The following is a 17,556-nucleotide window of genomic DNA, read 5'->3' as shown; positions in this document are numbered from 1 at the left end:
ATAAATTAGAATGAATTAATAAGTTTTTGTATTTGAATAGCTGTCAAGCCTCATATCCCTGCTTTTCAAACATCTATCTTTTTAAAGAATTAACTATTTTTTTCCACCAGGGTCCAAATAGAGAAGTATTAAAGGGGATTTCGGAAGGGATATAGGGTAGATAAGAGCCTGAGAATAATGACAGTCCTTCTTTCCCACTGCTTATTCTCAGCAGGACGTGCCTTCTGATTCTTGCTCTTGGAGCAGGTTCAGTGCTGGTCGTTAAAACAGATCAGTAGGAAAGCATGTGTTTGGGATTAAGGTCACAGCAAGAACAGGCAGCATCATGGAGACAGGTTGATCACAGAGGCTTTCTGGCAGAAAAAGAGGAAAGGTGAGAGGTAACAGCCTTGTTGGTGCCTGCTGTGCCGCAGCTGAACTGCAGCTTCTCCTGCAGTGACTCCTGTGGTAGAAGACCTTCCGAAGCAGCCGTAACAGTGGCTGGCCACAAAGCCAGACCTACCTCCAGATCTGCCTCAGCAAAATGGGAGGAAAGCAAGCTGTGTGTGTGGGCTGCTCCAGCAGTGCTGTGTGTTTGGAGTGTCTTTAGCAATGCCACGTGTGTGCCAAGTCCTGGGAGTAAGTTGGGTTGGTTTGTTACCCAGGTGAGGGCATGCAGTCGCATGCTTGATGTCTCCCATTTAGCTCCCGTTTAGTGTGCATTTCATTTCTGGGTGGTGAAAACATACTGGCTTTTCTGATTCATGCAAATTCATGTTCTCACAAAGGCAGTCTGGTAATGGAGCCCTTAGCTGGTAGTGGTCAGGGAGACCTGCCTTGCTTTAGACCAGCAGAGGGTCCTGTCACCTTTTACGTTTAATAGAATAGCAATCAGCTCTTATGTACAGTTTCCACCCCTTAAAAAAACCTTTGTACACTCACAGAATTTCATGTCATTTCTAGAAATGGAGACCAGCGTGTAGGAGCTGAAGAAACCTGCCCCAGCTTGTAACAGGTTATTGTTAGCACTGAGTGGGAGCCGAGTCTGGCTCTGATGGTAGCTCCCACTTTCGTCTATTGTCATGTCTGTGGAGGCAGCAGCTCCAAAAGACATAAAACTGAGAGGAAGAAAGACACCTCCTTTCTCCCCAGGTAAGGCTTTAATAATAGGAAACACCAGGCCTGAAGACCTTACATTGAAGTTTATTATGTGTATAAATTAATAACCAGACAAGAGAATGACACTGTATCTTCAACAGCCGTCTTCTGCTTTTTAAAAAAACCAAAAATGATTGGAAAAAGAATTAACAAAGACCTACTAGTGTCATATAAAACAGTCTATAACGCACAGGAGCCATGTGGCTCCACAGAAAAAGTGATCACAGTATTATCTAGCAGTATAAAAAAATCGAGCAAATAGCTCCATATTTCTGAGGAGAGACAGACGTCAAAGCTGTGTTTCTGATCCTGTAGGATTTTTGCAGGCACTCTCTAAAGCAATGACAATTCTTGGCCATTGTTTTTAGCCTTTTCTACCCTTAGTTTTTGGTGACAAAGTTAGTCTCCAAGAAGAGCTCACACCAAGCACGGGAGGGACTTTGACCCCCCCTTACAGCGCACTCTTTGATTTCTGGGGAGAAAAATCTCCTAATATTAGTGGCAGAGCCAAGATCACAGCACCCAGTCATGGGGAATTTCTCTCACAAGGACTGGGGAAGGTGGATTAGTTCAGGGTGAGGGAAGGCACGACGAGAAGGTGAAGGTCCTGCTCCTTCACATGGCAAATAAGCCCACGGCAACCGTGGTGGCTAGGAAGCCAAGCGCCAGGATCCACCGCACCAGGGGAGTGCTGGGCATCATGTCCGTGTGTTTCCTCTGTGTCCTCTCAGTTTCTTTCCCAGGCACTGGACCTAGATCAAATAGGGAAGGTTAAAAAAAAACAACAGGTGGATGAGAAGAGGTTGGGGCAAGAAGCTTGCAGGTATGATACACTTGCTCTGCCCAATGCTGGAGAAGACCCTGCTGGAGTTGTCAAGGGGAGAAGGAGGAAGCCCAGAGCTCATTTGGGCAGGGGGAAACAGCGGCAGCAGGTTCTGCTCTCCTGGGGTAGGCAAAGAAGGGAAGCAGCAGACTTGGGAATCACAAAGGTTCGCAACCCCTCTCCCTGTACCCTTCTCTCCTTACCGGCTTACAAATGCATTGCCCGGCTCCATCAAACCCCTGATGTGTGCAGAAGACAGAAAAATACTTAATCACTCTCCTCTAAGCATCTGAGCCTGCTCCTCACTCGGTTACAAGCCTGACTCTGTGAAAAGGGATCCCTGTGCTTGCGGCAGCTGCAGGGGCTTTGCCCACTCCGGGATGGGAGCTTGCCAGTAGATGGAGCTTTTTCAGTTTTGGAAAACTGATGGGCAGCCCATACCTCCCCGTGTCCCAGCTGGTTACATTTCACCATCCAGAACAGTGCTTGCTATAAGCTCAGCACACTTTCAGGAGCGTTTTCAGTAAATACTTCCGGAAGGCAGGAAAATAACCAGAGGGAGAGTTAGTCCAAAAGGAGAGGCTGTTTGATAGGGCTGTGTGTCCGCATCACAGCACCACGGCTGATCTGCTGGGCCCAAAATTGCAGCCTTTGCTTCTGCAAACTTGAGGCCAGTTTTCCCTGTGGTAGAAACTCGTGGTGAATGAGCCTTACACTTGCTAAAAGCTAAGAGAAGGAGAAGGGACTCTCTTCTTGTAAAGCTCCCTCAGTGACACTGTTTCTGGAGAGCCCTCGTGTCATCCTTCCTTGGTCATGTCTAGAAGAAGCTTTGCACACCAGGGCCTCTCCTTGCACTACCTACTGATGGCTGGAGAAGAGACGGGGCAAACACCTCATGTTCATTTCTTGGTGGCTTTTACAAACAAGAACAAGGAAGGGAGGAGAACAAAACCACAAGGTGTTAAACAGTTGCTCTTAGAAGTGTCTTACCGTGCTCATATGATCTATTAATGTTCCTTGTGCGAAGCTCTGCCGTTGGCTGCACAGGGTGACCATTCTCCTGGCCCTTAGATACCAGCTCCTGCAGTGCCTCAAACACCTGAGAACAGGGAGCATTGTCTCATTATGTAGCCTCCTCTTCTTCTTTTACTACACCCCTTGCCCCTGCCCCAGGCACTTTAGGAACCAGAGGAAGACACAAGCCTTCAGTCCAAGTTTCCTGGCACTTTTTGCACAGAACGTAATCTGCCTGTGGTGTCAGGAGCATGTCTTTCAAACTCCTTGTTCACTTTACAGGTTCTTTCTGAAGCTTCCAGCTCAGGAGAAGGCTATTGCCCATGTTCTGATAGGAAGGAAAGCAAGGTACCTGTGCATCTAGTCAGCATCCACAGAGGACCTGTGGAGCTGTACTACAGAGGTAGGACAGATAGGTGGTGATCCCCACTCTCAGTATAAGCCCTCATTCATGTCTGAATAATGGCCCACAGAAGAGACTGAATTCAAACCCTAGGGGAAGGAGGAGAGTTTTTCAGAGACCAGCCTTTTACTAGGCTGGACAAATGTAGCCATGCAACTCTGACTAGCTTGGCCTAATCTACAACTTCTCATAAACTCCACAGCAGATATGCCGGTTTTGCCTTTCCCCTGTAAGCTGTTATGTTGTTTGAGAGAGGGTGTGGGCAGGCAGGGCTGGCTGGTTGTTACTCACCTGTATATTTAGCAGGAATGCTTTCTTGGCCTCCTCCAAGACTCTTTTCTTAGTGGCATGATCCATCTCGAGGGCATTCATGCGGGAACGGTAGAGCTGCTTGAACTTGGTGGCGTTGGAGACTCCATCGAATGTGAAGAAAGCCAGCCCTTCTCCAGTGCTGGGAAGCTGGAGGGCCTTTTGGGCAATTTTCTTCAGCACCTGCCCCCCTGACAGGTCTCCCAAATACCGAGTGTAGGCATGGGCCACCAGGAGCTCTGGGTGGTTCTTGCCTACGTAGTGGAGCCTCTCAACGTATTTCTTAGTAGCCTCAGGACATGGGATCTCTTCCCTCCAGTTGCTGCCGTAGAAGTACTCCAAGTCTTCCTCCAGGGCAGCTTTCCGGTGCAGCTCCGCCGGAAAATACACAGGGGCATAAACTGGGTTGTTCTTGTTACGTTCAATCTCTTCCTCCAGAGCAGAGTAGATGAAGTACAAGGATGCCGTAACCAGCTGAAAGAGAAGGAAGAAGATGAGCTACAGGTGCATCTGCCTGTCTGCAGGTTCTAGGGGCAAATCCTACTAATGCAAAAGTTACTCATGGGCACAGCAAGTAAGAGTCATGCACATCAGTGATGTTGCAGGTTTCCCATGTGGAAAACAGAGTTGCAAGGTGCAGTGAGACACCATTTAGCCTCTCCCCTTCTGCTTGAGGCAGCATCAGGTAAGACCTAAACCCTTTCCCACAGATAATGATCTTACCTGCCCTTAAAAGCCACTGCCTTCACCTTCAAGTTAAAGGTCGTGCAGCTTGATGTAATGGAAACTGGAGCCCTATTAAGTCATGCCCGGTCTATTCTCCTCATTCCCTTGGTCAATAGCGAGGGTATTCCCAAAGGTATATTTTCTGCTGCATTGTTCAAATCTGAATGCTTCAAGATGTGGATTCCCTTTGTGGGGCCTTGTGAGATGATGACACACCCTGTTTATTTTTCAACATATTCATCATATTGTCAGCCCACCATCCTGGGAGCTGAGGCACCACCACTCATTTCTTTCAAACTTGCAAGTGGAGACAAGATAAAAGGGGGCTGGAAGCACAGCCTGCCTCTGAAAGATGCCTTTGTGATGAAGCGCTGCAAGGCTGTGTGTTCTCCTCTCTATTTTGAAACCATTGTTATTGTTGTTTTTCTCAGCTTACGTGATACTTTCTTCCATCTGCCAGCTTTTCCACGTGGCGTTAAGACAATCTAGCTGTGTTCTTTCCTTCCCCAGGCATGCTGTTTTCAGAGACTGTATACATATTTACAACTACACCACCCCTTCCTTACACCGGAATCCCTCATCAGCAGCAAGGGCTAAAACATGAAGGCATTGTAGTACGGGTGAGTCAGGTTTGGGGAGGGGATCACCCTGACGACAGGAGAGAAAGCACTTTACTCTCCCACAAAGCCATCAGTTTGGCAGTTAAAGAGTTGCCACTTCAACTTTTCCCCACTGTGCCAGCAAATAGGACTTTGATAAGCACACGGGCAGTGGCTTGGTTGTGGAAACAAATATTCAGATTCTGGGGAATCACATGTCAGGGCAGATATATAGGTTTGCCAAGAGAGTAAACAAAAATAGAGTTTTTTTAAACAATAACATGTTATCCAGCTTACCGGAAAAGAAACAAAATACAGGAACATTGCTTAACAAATTAAGAAGATATAACTTGACTGGTTGTTTTCAGAGGCAGGTTAGAGGGTTAGTGGGAAATGTGACTTTTGAAAACTGTTGTTACTTTTTAAAACTCATATCACATCTCACTCCACATCTCATTTACATCCAAGATATGTAAATATCTTCTAAAAAACTGAGTTGTATTCCTGAAGGCCTGACTTTTTACATTATTGCCAGCCTGTCTCAAAGTTCACTGCCTGACCAGTGCCGCATTACTAACAGCAGGAAGTCAGCACCTGAGATTAAATTTATGCTTGACTAAATATCCTGAATGCGACCTGTCAGAAATAAGTAGTCTTTTTCCTACTCTTGTGGATTTATTTGCCAAGGAACAATTCAACAACAAAGTAATTAAACCACAGGTTGGATCAGTAGCTGTTATTTGCAAGCCCATGCGTCACATCCTATAGCCTCCCAGGAATTTCTGGCCCAGATGTGTGCTGGTTTTGCTCATGGCTTTGTTATGTGGCTCAGATCCCAGGAATCACATATCTAGCCAGGTTAGGTGCAAACTAATACATGAAAATGTTTCTCTTTTATCTTAAGAAAAGCAACAGGCTCCTACCTGTTAGTGGGAGACATGGCTTGCTCAAACTCAGTCTGCTTTTGCGTTATTATTGTTCACAATCTCAGCTGTGGTATAACCCAAGTGACAACTGAAACATTGCAAAGTTCATTGCCAGAGATGATCCCACAGCCTCATTTTCTCACTATTCCATCATTGTTACTAGATGTAGCTGCTTAGAGGGTTGTAAGGTTAGTATTCTCCATCTTTTTGGCATTTCAGCCACTCCTGTATCTGCATAGCAATACCTCCATTAACTATCATTGCCAATAATTAACATGCAGGCATTTATGAAGAGTGAGAAAAACAATTACATTAATCCCTTCAACCTCTTCATCCTTTTATCCTGTTTCAGCTTGGCTGCCCCTCCTGATACGCCCAGTCCTGCCCTGCCTCCTACAAGAGGAGCTGGTAGGACCTTAAGGTGCTGGAGTTTGAAGAGTGTGTTTCGCACGGGAGGTGCTTACACCCCACAGCTGTAGTGGAAAGGACCGCCTTCCTTGTGCCATCCCCATTCTCCCCTTTTTAGTCCCCATGCAGCCTGTCTGATCTGTATTTCCTGGCTAGGAAATTCCATCCCCAAGCAATGCTGCTACCAAGTACCTTAAACTCTTGGAGTGACACCTGCCCCTTCTGGAAATTCTTCATGAACGGTGTGTTCTCCGCCTGCTCATGCACCTCCTTGGTAGCTTCCTTCATCAGTTCTGATAGGTCCTTGGACAGGCTGGGGAAGAGCAGCAAAACAGATGTCAGTGCTATTGCTCTCCTCTGGCAAAATGCATCTTAACTCTCTAGGAAAAAAAGGGGGGAGACTGGGATGGCAGGAAAAGGAGAAGAGCATTCCCGAGAGCCACGGATAGGAACCAGGGAGCACCAGCATCCCAAATGCTGTCCTGAGCGAGGAAGACTGACAGACTCCATTCAGAGGTGAAAGCAGGAGCATGCTGTTCCCTGTGGGGCAGAAACAGCAACAGCATGCCTAAAAGCAAGGGGAGAAACACAATACTTTTCTGGCAAAAAATTTCCCTCTCGTTCCTATCCCACTCTTACCTTTCGGAGCTGTGTGTCTGGGAAGTTTCCATGTTTCTCTGCTTCGTTTCACTCCTCCGCTTCCCTGCTGTTTTTTCTTGCTCGTGCTTTTCCTCCTTCCCTTCTGCTCCCAGGACAGCGAAGCCTCTGAGCTGGGAAGCCCAGATCCCGCATCCAGCTTTATATTGCCAGGCCACGTGAGCAGCCAAACCGCTGACCTCAGTGTGAGTACAAACTTCTTGCAACACAACAGCACTTCCCTTCCCAGCCTGGCTGTCACCCTCTCCTCCCCTGCAGCCCCGAGGGACCAGAAGGAAGTCACCTGATGCCTCTTGATAACTAAGCACAAACAAGAGGATGTCCAGCAACTTCTCCTTCAAGGGTGCCTGGCTCCATAACCCTTTCAGTGCAGAGCCCGTGGCAGGCAGAGCCCAGGTGCTGGAAGAGGTGCTCATTGTGCTGGGGTTGGACAAGGAGGGGTGGATTTACAGAGCTAGAGCCTGGGGCAGGGTGGGCAGCCTCTCCTTCCTACACCCCAATCTGTGTCCCAGCTGCACCCTGCCTGGGGAGCTAAAACAGCACCCGCCCTCATGTACTCTGGCACGATTCAGGTGTAAACGTCTTATTACCCATGATTGTGCACATCTTCAGAGAGTCTTTCGGGTAACACGGTACTTGTGGGGCATGGGATGGGGAGCTCAGCGCTACAGGTTAGGAGCATACCCCCTTCACGGCTGGAAGCACGGCAAGGATGCTGGGGTGTGTACCGGTTGTGGGCACCCAGGGTAATCTGGCTGCTGTGGCACACGCATCCACCAGCTCTGGTCTGCAAGCACCAAAACTGCCCTTGCACAGTGCCTGGGCACTGGGGAATAAACCCTGTCACTTTGCCCAGAGCCAGCACAGGTGTGCCAGCACTGATGCACAGCCAAATCCTTTCCATGCTGTCTTGCACGTGGAAAAAATATCTTCTGATATATGTGGCAACTGGCCCCTGATGTTACCACAGTTGTGTGCAGGGCAATTTATGAAAATAGCACTCCATCTCCTAGACACCCAGAAGGCTGGGGTAGCTAGTGGATAGAAAAGATGGCGTGCAAGACTTGGGGGAAACTGGGGAAGTCTGCAGAGACTTTCTAGGGCAAATAATTTCTCTGATTTGGGAAAAGAGAGTTGGACGAGGTGCTTCTGCAGTAGCTGCCTGCTCTGCTGTTTTGTCTGGTGAAGAGGTTAATGAGGCAGCCAACGGATGAAGTGGAGCCCTTCTTTTCCAACTGTAGCTGTGCTGGGAGCAGGGCTAGCCAGGACTAACGATGCATTGGCCAGCTGTAGTTTGGAAAAGCACACATTTTGGGCTCAACCTGAAGAACAGGACACTTAAAGCCACCGTTTCCTTGCTGCTATGGGTGTGAGAAAGCCCTCTGCTACAGTCGGTGGTAGGGAGGCAGAACTTGGGGAGGAGGGAGAGGGACTGTGGCATCTTCTGCTCCCTCCAGCAAGTCCACCCTGCGGCTTTGCTGGTGGATGCTGTTGTGCAAGCCATGCACCTCATGTATCTCCCTGTCACTGCACCTACACCTGGCCACGGCTGGATTTGGTGCTGTAGCTTAGAAAGCTGTCCTGGAGGAAATATGCTTCCATGCTTGTTTTTCAACTCAGGCAGACATCTGGCCTGCGGTGCAGCTCTCGGGAAGGATTACTCAGCGCTTCCACCCTGACTCAGCCAGACTTTTCCTGTCTTGTTTTTGTCTTTTAAAGCAACAGTGCACACTACCAAAAGCTGTCACGTACTACTTTTACCCCCATGCCATGTTTTTGTGTAAGGTAAAATACACGTATCTTGGGTTGTGTGAATCTTTGAAGCAAGTGTGACAAAGCCCCAAACGCCCCCTAACAGAGGGCTCTTGTGCAGAGCCCATGGGAGCATAGGGCTGCATGGCCAGTCCCTCCTGAAAACATTGATGCCATTTTGCCACAGGAATGGCCCCAAAATTAGCGTTTCCCTCTGGCATTGCTTCTTAAAGCTCACATTTTCTGTCCTTCTCAGTGAGTCCTGTTCTGACATGGGAAGCTGGAGCACAGATTGAACCTGTAGTTCTGGTGGAGGAAAGTAGGAAATGGATGAGAATATGGAAATGAATAATATGAAAAAAAAATAATATGAAAAAAATCCAACCCCCAAGCCCTGCTTCTCCTTTCATCTCTGTTCTGCAGCTCTGGTAATATATCCAGTTCCTCCCCAAGGACTTTCTGGTTCCTTTCAGGCCAGTGCTTTTGTCCCCTGCCTTCCTGCCATCTTCTAAGAGGTTGCATGCTTGGAGGTGCTCTAAAGGATGTATCCAAAAGGTCCTCCTCCTTCCTTTTTGTCCAGGGTTGTGGTAGGTGTGGATGTGAGACTGGGGGAGAGAGTGGCTGTCTAGTCATGTTGATGACATTCCAGGTAGGGTACTTCTTCCCAGGAAGAGGTCTGGGCTCATAACCACACTGCCCCAGAACATGGAGCCAATGTACCTCCTTCTGGATCTTGGGGCTTGATTTTCTCCTGGGCTGGTCACAAGAGATAAGGTCCCTACTGCAGTTCGCCTCTCTGTGAGCTTTTCCATAGGTGCAGGCAAACAAACCGTGCCCCAGAATCAGTTTATGCTGATCAGGGTTACTTGGGATGGAGCAGCTGTGAGACCAGGCTCCGGAAAGGCTCAAATGCCCTGCAGCAAGATGGAAGGAGAACTGAAAGTGAGGTGTCATCATCTTTGCACTTGCTGGCCTGGAGCATTTCTGGCCCCATCCAGTGCTCTGCAGCAAGGACTTGTATTGTTTCTGCTGTGCTGTTGCTGTGTGGTGCAGGGAGGTTAATGACACGGCATGTGCCAGTGTGCTGGCAGAGATCTGTGACCAGAGATCAGGACCATCTTTTCCTAGAAGAGAACTTGGGAAGTCAACACTTGAGAGTGATGCACGAGGAAGGAGGTGTGTGCTTTTAGCAGAAGGAACAAATTGGCCCCCAAAGCAAATCACTCCGGGCATAGTGGGCCACTGGAAAGCAGAGGCCAGCCCACATCCAGTTCTCTAGGAGATTTTTCTTGGACCTCATCAAAACGTCAGACTTGTGGTCTCCCACCTTGCCTGCCAGAAGTCATGCCATCTCCTACTTGTGCAGGGAGCAGCGGCTGGGTGGTGCCAGAGCTACTCGCTGTGAGGGTGATGTCCATGGGCACCAGTGAAAGTGCCCGGGAGATTTCTAGCAAAGATGAATCAAGTAGCCTCAGGCAAGATGTTTTTAATAGTTCCTGCTGGGCTTAAAAGCCTCCCTGAGAAAACGCTTAATCGAGAGATGGTGTGGATGAAGGGTTAACAACAACAGAAAGTTACTGAGGGGTCGGTGTTTTCATCAGAGGTAGAGAATTGGGGGATTTTGTCCTCTTTATAGACTTAACAGCATGTTCTGCCAATAGATTTGTAGTCAGAAATGTCTAGTTACAGAGGCAGTCACGGAGTGCCAAGTCAGCTCTCCTGAACCCCTGTGGGAAGTGCTGTTCCACACTGGGCTCCGCAGGCAGCTCCCGGCAGCTCTGCTCATCTCGGCAGAAAAGGCACTCCCTGGTGAAAGGCAGCCTTTGCCGGCTCGGAGGGGTTAATGAATGGACTCTTTCAGACCATGACACAGCAAAATTCAGCCGCCTGATTTGCACCCGGAAAGCTGACTCAGTAACCAGGAATTGCTGTGTAATGGCAGGGGAAAAAAAAAAAAAACAGAACACAACAAAGAAGTTGCGATAACTGCTTAAAATGACTTGTTGAAGAAGGGAATCGGTGCTGGAGAATAAGTTATGGGTTAATTCATGTTTATCAAAGGGAGATTGCCTGGCCCAGCCCAGCCCTGGCAGAACGGACTGTGCTCGCTGCTGTCAGCATTGAACGATCCAAGTCTAGATCAAAGATACAGGTGGAAAAAGGGAGGCTGGGAGCGAAACACACTGGAAATCACCATGGGGAGCGCAGGCGCTGCAGGCATTCTCCGGAATGGCATTGCTGGTACCTATAGATGGACATGGCTGTGCCAGGCAAACCCCACACACGGGAACCCCAGAGACCAACGTGGTGGGAGAGGGAGGTGCAGGCAGATTTCTTGGGCATAAATGTACCAGCATGACAAAAATAAGAAGCACAGATTACAACACAACACATATTTTTATAGATGTATAGATATATACGTCTCCAGTGCATGGCTATGAGCAAGGAGAGAGCTCTGGGCTGGCTGGGAACCGAGCAAGGAGGAGGAGGGAGAACAGAGCAAGCACCCTACAAGGCAGGTATCTGCTTTGTGGCCAGAGACCCAGGGCCAGGCAGTGTCCTGAGGTGTGATGCAGGGCTCTGGGTTACGGGTACACTGGGTTGAAATTTTGGGGGAGAGTACGTAGAGCCCACCACACTCCTCAGAGTTTTGGTGCTGGTGGGGACAGACCCCGTGATGTGCTGGGGCTCTGCTTTGGGAGCAAAAGGGAGGTGTGGAAGGGAGCAGTGCAGAGTTATCAAATAAAAATCCCATTTGTACAACCATTTCAGTCCGTGCTGCCTCCTTTGTTTCTGTGCTACAACCGTGTAAAACAAAGTGTGCCCTGGCTGCGGGACAGGACGAACTGTGAAAATCTGGATTCAAAAATCACACACATGCAACAAGGAGGACCTTGTGCCACAGCTCACACCCCTTTCTCAGGGGAGGGGAGGAGATAGAGCTGGCAACCAAGTTTTGCAGAGAAACGGAGAACGAACCCCTCCCCCCCCGCCCCCAACCCCAAAGTTTCCAAACCATGTCTGCATGGTTCCCTACCCCTGGGTTATGGGAGACGTGTGTCCTCCCTCCTCCTCCACACTGCCGGGCAGCCAACGGGCTGCGAGCAGCTGGGGCTGTTTCTGGAGATTTCTCCGATTGTCCTGAAATGTGTGACTGGGGCCAAGAGCAGCAGCTGCAATCTCAGCGTGGCGCTCAGGAATCCGCCCCTGCAATACACGGCCTCACTGCTCCACCGTGACTCAGCAAAAGAGCCCCAAACCTTTACTCAGCAAAAGAGCCCCAAACCTTTACTCAGCAAAAGAGCCCCTCCTGACCTTTACTCAGCAAATCTGGGGCAGCCCAGCCTGACCCTGACTCAGCAGGACGCCCACGCTGGCTGGGGGAAAGGGCGAGTCAGCATTAGCGGGAGGCAGGCAGAGGGTTTTGGGCTCACGCAAGAGTCGGGGGTTCCCAGCGGGACATGTGGCAACGCTGGCAGCCCCAAAATGCTCCTCATCCAGCTGTGCTTCCCAGCTGCACCAAGGGAGGGTGGGGGGCAGGAAAGGTTGGAAAAGCTGGTATCCCAGGGTGGGAAAACTGCACATCTTGCTGTCCCGGGGACATGGAGGACACTGGCCATCTGCCCTGAGACCAGGACAGTTCCCGCTCCATACGGGGGGAATCAAGGCATGGGAACACTGCTCTCTGGGGATGCATGGCTTCGCCTGTGCTGGCAGAAAACGCCAAACCCAGGAAATATGAGGTGTGGGAAGGAGTTTATTTTAGAGGCTGGCATGTGGGGCGTGTCGAATTTAAGCGATTTACTCAAGGCCATACAGGGTGTCTGTGGCATAGCAGTGTCCCCCCCTTCCTCCTCCCTTTTTCTTCCCTCATTACAAAAGATCACTCCAGGGCAGGGAGGCAAGACTGAATTTACCTGACCGAGCTGCTCTTTGGAAGAACTTTGTTTTGAAAGTATGATGCTACTTGCTAACAGAAGGAATAAGAAAAAGTGGAATTAACAAGGGCAGATATTTCTTCAAAGCTCTTCATTTAGGGACAGGGTGGGCTCAGCATTGGAGAGCCCCATGCACTGTGGTCCTTATGGACCATGGCTGCTAGTGCAAAAAAGCAAGAACATCCCCCTTTTTGGGGATGTCTTCCCTATCATCCTAGGCACCGGGGAGCCGGGACTATTGGCTCTCTGTGTCAGACACCCCCTTCACCCACGCAGTGCCTAGCACAGCAGGACCTTGGGACCATGGCTGCGGTTCTTAAGCTAAATAATCATTAACAAGAGCTCCTGGGCAATGAAGGATTTGAATTAAGTGTTCAGCTGCTGGGTGCGGTCTGGCAGACACAAGAGGGACCAAAGGTTCTCGGCATGGTGTGGACCACCCCTTTATCATTCTGCCAGAGCTGGTGGTTCATAGTGTGAATCACTGCACAAAACAAGTCCCTGCCTGAAGGCACTGGGAACGGGCAGAGGGACACTGCTGGCAGTGAATCACCCACACCCTGGCTTTTTAAATCTTTTCTTTCTATTTTGAAAATAGAAAAAGGAGCAAAGGAGCTCAGAGAAATTGGCACCTATCTCCCACTGAGACTGACCTGGTATTTCAGGCCTTTTTTTTTTTTTTTTTTTGGCCAAGGAGCTAAAAATACCACCGAATTGCCTTGCAGCAATTTTTCTAAACACAGATTTTCCTGCTGCTCTGTGCTCGAGAAAGAGCCTCCCCTAAAGCCGCAGGAAAGCTGTGTCCTCGCCTCACCCTGCCGTAAATTCACCTTGTGCCTGATCCACGCTTTTCTGCTGAGATTGGCCAGGAAAATGCAGTGCCTGGACACTGGCACATGCGGCTTTTCTGTGCCAGGAGGGAATTACTGATCTCCCCCAAGAAAAGCCCTGATGCAGAGCCCATCTCCCCCGGGGTCTCCTTGCCAGGGCTGAGCCTTGCTGTTGCAGAGTGGAACACCCCCACGTACCCCAACCAGGGGCTCCCAGCAAGGACCAAGGTCCAGCCCCACAGGAATGCTGCTGGAGACAGCACTGCCACGAATTTTTCCCACCCACGGGGAGTGATCCTGTCCCCCCTCACCCATCTCCATCCCTCTGACCCCTGGTGACCCTGCTGGGAGGGGGAAATGAATCTGCCCGCTCATGCAGTCCAAACCCGCTGCGATTCCCATGCACCCTCCCACACACATGAGATTTTGCAAGGACGGCAGCAGAGAAGGAAGAGTAAGCTTTTGCTTGTGAGCCCGTGCCCCTGAGTCCGTGTTCCCTCACTTGCGTTTCACTGGTCACTGACAAAAAGCAATGTGAGCACTTGTTCACCCAACTCACAGCAGAGCTGCCAGGCACCCTGTGGGATGCTTGGGGTACCCTAAAAGCCAGGAGAGAGCCAGCAAGTCAATGCTAACAAGCACCCAGGCATCACTCTGGTGCCGGAAGTCACCCCTGTCCTCGTGGTCTGTGAAAGGTCTTCAGGAGAAACAGAAAATAAACAGACTGGCTGCCAGTACAGCTCCTTGTGTTGCACCTCCTCTCCGTGACCACCGGCCACCTCCATTTCCTCGCTTCCGAGCACTGGGGCTCGTCCTCTTGCATTTTTGCACATTTTCCTATCCTCCTTCCTTTTTTTTTTTGTCTCTTTCCTCTCTTCTTGTGCTTCCATTTGCTTATGCTCCCACACAGATAAAAACAAGTTACTTATAGAAATGTTTTCCTTCCTCGCAACCCCCCTTTCTGCTGCCCACTGGATCCCCACTGTACATCCCTTCCCAGCTCCTCTGTCCGCCCTAAGCAGTGCCACTAACAGTGATCTTAAGGGAAGGGGAAGTGGCTTTATTTTCATATTTTGAAGGAAGGGGGCATTTTGTTGTCTAAAATAAGCTTTGAGGAAGCTTTGACATGGCAGAGCAACATGAAAGTCCTGTGGGATGGAGAGCAGCCTTCCCGGTAGCACTAGCATGGGACACTTCTACGCTGATTTGTGAGACGATGTGGGAAATCAGATGGTTTTGTTAACCACTCTTTAAAAAAAAATAAATTCATATACTGTTTGGAGGTTGGTAGTAGTAAAAACAGAAGCATGCATTTTTTTGTCTCTACAAATGTGATGCTAGTATGCCAAGAACCACACAACGCAAACATCATGGAAATTCTCATCAACTTTTAGCATATATTTGATTTTTAGAGATGTGGAGCAACTCTGACCCAGTACAAGGAAGTTATGCCTTTCCTCAGCTTACATAGAAACAACTGCTCTGGGTCATGCAAAATATCCATTCAGGTCAGGATCCTGTTCCCAGTGTGGTCATTAATGGATGCTTAGACACAGTGCAAGCGCTCCTTCCCAGCTCCCATGCAGTCGCCACGCCTGAGTGCATGCTCTGGAGCAGTTGCTGTGTGAGTCCACGCTGGGATAATGGTGGCAGCATAATACTTAGAATAAGGGAAAAACTTTGGTTTGTTTTGTTTCCAGGGGTTGCACAGCCAACTAAGCAGGTCACTGAGAAGCAAAGAGTTATTGACTGCAGCTGGTGGAGCTCGGGCTGAGTGTGCGAGGGACCACAGCCATCTGGTGGTCACAAGCGATCAGGCAGCACTATTCCTTTTTAAAATCGCAACACCAGAAAACACTTTTTAAAAGGTAAAGGCAATTAAAGGAATTCTTTATAGTGGTGTCATTTTATTAAAGCAGTTTTTGACAATGCAAAACACCTGGCCTCTACATAAAGTCATGCCTTGCAGACCTGGCAGGTTTTTTCCCAAGTTTGTCCTCAATGGAAACGTTGCAAAATTGGTCAAGCTATTACTGGTGTAATCTCTAACAAACACTAATTTGGGCATGGAAAGATTCCACACCCTCATCCCCATTCTTAATATTTTCAGTTGCTTGAAAAAAAGAGACATCATCCCTGTAGGGTAAGTCTCTGCGCTGGGTGGCCCACAGTGAAGAGCACCACGACCACGGCTGGCTGCATGGTGAGGAGGGGACAGGCTCGCCCAGGTGGCCACGAGCAGCACTCTGAATTTTCACCTGTTGGTTATTGCTTCAAACTGACCCTATTTGGCAGCCACCAAAAGCCCTTCCCAACTGTTCGCCCCACGACAAAAATAGCAGTGGCCCAATTCCCCTGCCCTCTAGTCTTCCTTGGGGACGGTCCCCTCTTGGCTTTGCTAGCTCCTGTGCTGTCTGTCTGGGAGGAGGAAAACAAGGTGAGGGTGGAGAAGGGGTCCTTACCCTGAGGTGGGCTCAGGGCATCCCAGGGGCAGCAAGGAGGAGCTTGAGCTCCTCATGCTGAGGGTATACATTGGGGTATGGCTTCGTTTCTTTTTCAGGGGAAGCCACAGGCAATGCACCGAGGGAGCTGGAGGCACTGAGAGCTGTAAGCGCTTGCTGAGGCACCATCCGGCATTCAAAACATCACTGGTGTGAACAGGCTGGTGTCCTTCACAAATGCTGACTGAGCACCAGCCCTCCCTTCCCAACAGAGCCATGCAGCTAGAGTCCAGGCACTGGCAAGAGGGTTTAGGCATCAGGTCCCTTGCTCCGGAGACCTTTCTGGCCCCACAATTGCAAAGCCCACCAGCCTGGGCTCCATCGTGCCTCTGCTTTTGCTTCCCCTCCTGCAGGTGCCCCGGGAGGGGAAGCTCAGCATTTAACCCTTTTGCCTTTCCCTCTTGTTCTCTGTTTTTCTGTTGAGACTCACAGGAGGGAAGCTGCAGGAGCTCTTAGACTCTCCCATCTCAGCTCAGAGTCCTGTCTCCTCAGAGGGACCTGCCCTCGCAGGTCTGCAGCACTGGGGGGGATGCTGCATTAGCCTGCAGCTCATGGACTCTCATGGGCCCTTGACTTCAGGTATCCTCCTGCAGGCCACGCTCCCAGCACAGAGCCTTTGGTGCAAGCTCTGTGTGCCCTCACTGCGTTTGGGGGAAGGTGCTCTCCAGGGAGCTGAGTTCAGCTCTGGGCTTGCCACAGGGGTGACAGCAGAGGCCAGAGCCAGCGCTGCATGGGCAAATCCAGCCTCTCCCCCCAGGTTTCGCTTCTAGCATCTGCTGAGCCAAGGATGCTTTGGAGAGTTTAAAAAAAAAAAAAAAAAAAAAAAAAAAAAAGGGATATTTCAGAAAGCCGTGTGTGGTAAAAATGCACTTGCACTTGTGACAGGGGTGTGTGGCCCTGCTGCTCCCCTGCATTTACCTGTGCTTGCCACATGAAACCCTCATGCATTTGGTAAGGCAGAAACCCGCAGCTCTTTGGCTGCGCTCTTCATTTGCACCCTTTGCTCTATCCAAGCCCTTTTTAGGTGAGAAGAGTGGGGTCCTGTGGCCCAGTGAAGTCCTGCTGCTGAATTGGCTGCAGGAGGAGGAGTAGCTCAGAGATGAAGCCACAACTGTTTAGCTTCAGGCAACCTCCAGCAGAGCCACTTGCAGACTCATCAGCAAGGTGGGACAGGACAGGCAGGCTCTTAGGCTGATTAGGCTGGGCTTTCTCCTCCCCATCACCTCCAGAAGATAGCATGCAGACCCTGCTTTGAGGACTGGTGCTCAAAAAGGGTTATATTACATATATATATAATACCACCTGGTGGAGAACGGAGAGATTCTCCCCTGTTCCTCCCAGAGGCATTGGGAATGCAATGGAATTGGAAATGGCGATTCATTTTTCTAAGGGATGAACTGCCCAAGGACAGTATGTGCTGTCTGACTTGGAAAGCTGAAGAAGAGCACAAAGCCTCCTCCCGTCCCACAAGTGCTGACAGAGGAGGAAACCCAGCACCCTGCTTTTTCCAGCCCTGCTGCCACCAGCCGCAGA

The 17,556-nt window shown here is 49.8% G+C and overlaps 1 protein-coding gene across 1 annotated transcript; it reads right to left on the bottom strand.

Annotated features, from left to right (window-relative positions):
• Window positions 1-1,166: 1,166 nt before the first annotated feature.
• On the bottom strand, window positions 1,167-7,111 carry HMOX1 (heme oxygenase 1). The gene is made up of 5 exons (XM_074168520.1): window positions 6,985-7,111; window positions 6,538-6,658; window positions 3,669-4,160; window positions 2,951-3,059; window positions 1,167-1,889 (listed from the first exon to the last, which is right to left on the bottom strand). The coding sequence occupies exons 1-5, from the start codon at window positions 7,014-7,016 to the stop codon at window positions 1,753-1,755; spliced, it is 891 nt and encodes a 296-aa protein (XP_074024621.1). The 5' UTR covers window positions 7,017-7,111; the 3' UTR covers window positions 1,167-1,752.
• Between the last annotated feature and the right edge of the window lie 10,445 nt (window positions 7,112-17,556).

Source organism: Numenius arquata, chromosome 2 (genome assembly GCF_964106895.1).
Source record: "Numenius arquata chromosome 2, bNumArq3.hap1.1, whole genome shotgun sequence".
Lineage (NCBI taxonomy): Eukaryota > Metazoa > Chordata > Aves > Charadriiformes > Scolopacidae > Numenius > Numenius arquata.
The sequence above is the reverse complement of the archived record's forward strand: the minus strand, read 5'-3'. Positions and strand labels throughout refer to the sequence as shown.

Bases quoted from the DNA above. Each gene is read 5' to 3' on its own strand.
- HMOX1 (XM_074168520.1), bottom strand. From the start codon at position 7,016: ATGGAAACTTCCCAGACACACAGCTCCGAAAG. The intron at 4,161-6,537 runs GTACTTGGTAGC...CTTCTCTTTCAG, and splicing joins TGTCACTCCAAGAGTTTAAG to CTGGTTACGGCATCCTTGTA. The intron at 1,890-2,950 runs GTAAGACACTTC...TATTTGATCTAG, and splicing joins TAATAGATCATATGAGCACG to GTCCAGTGCCTGGGAAAGAA.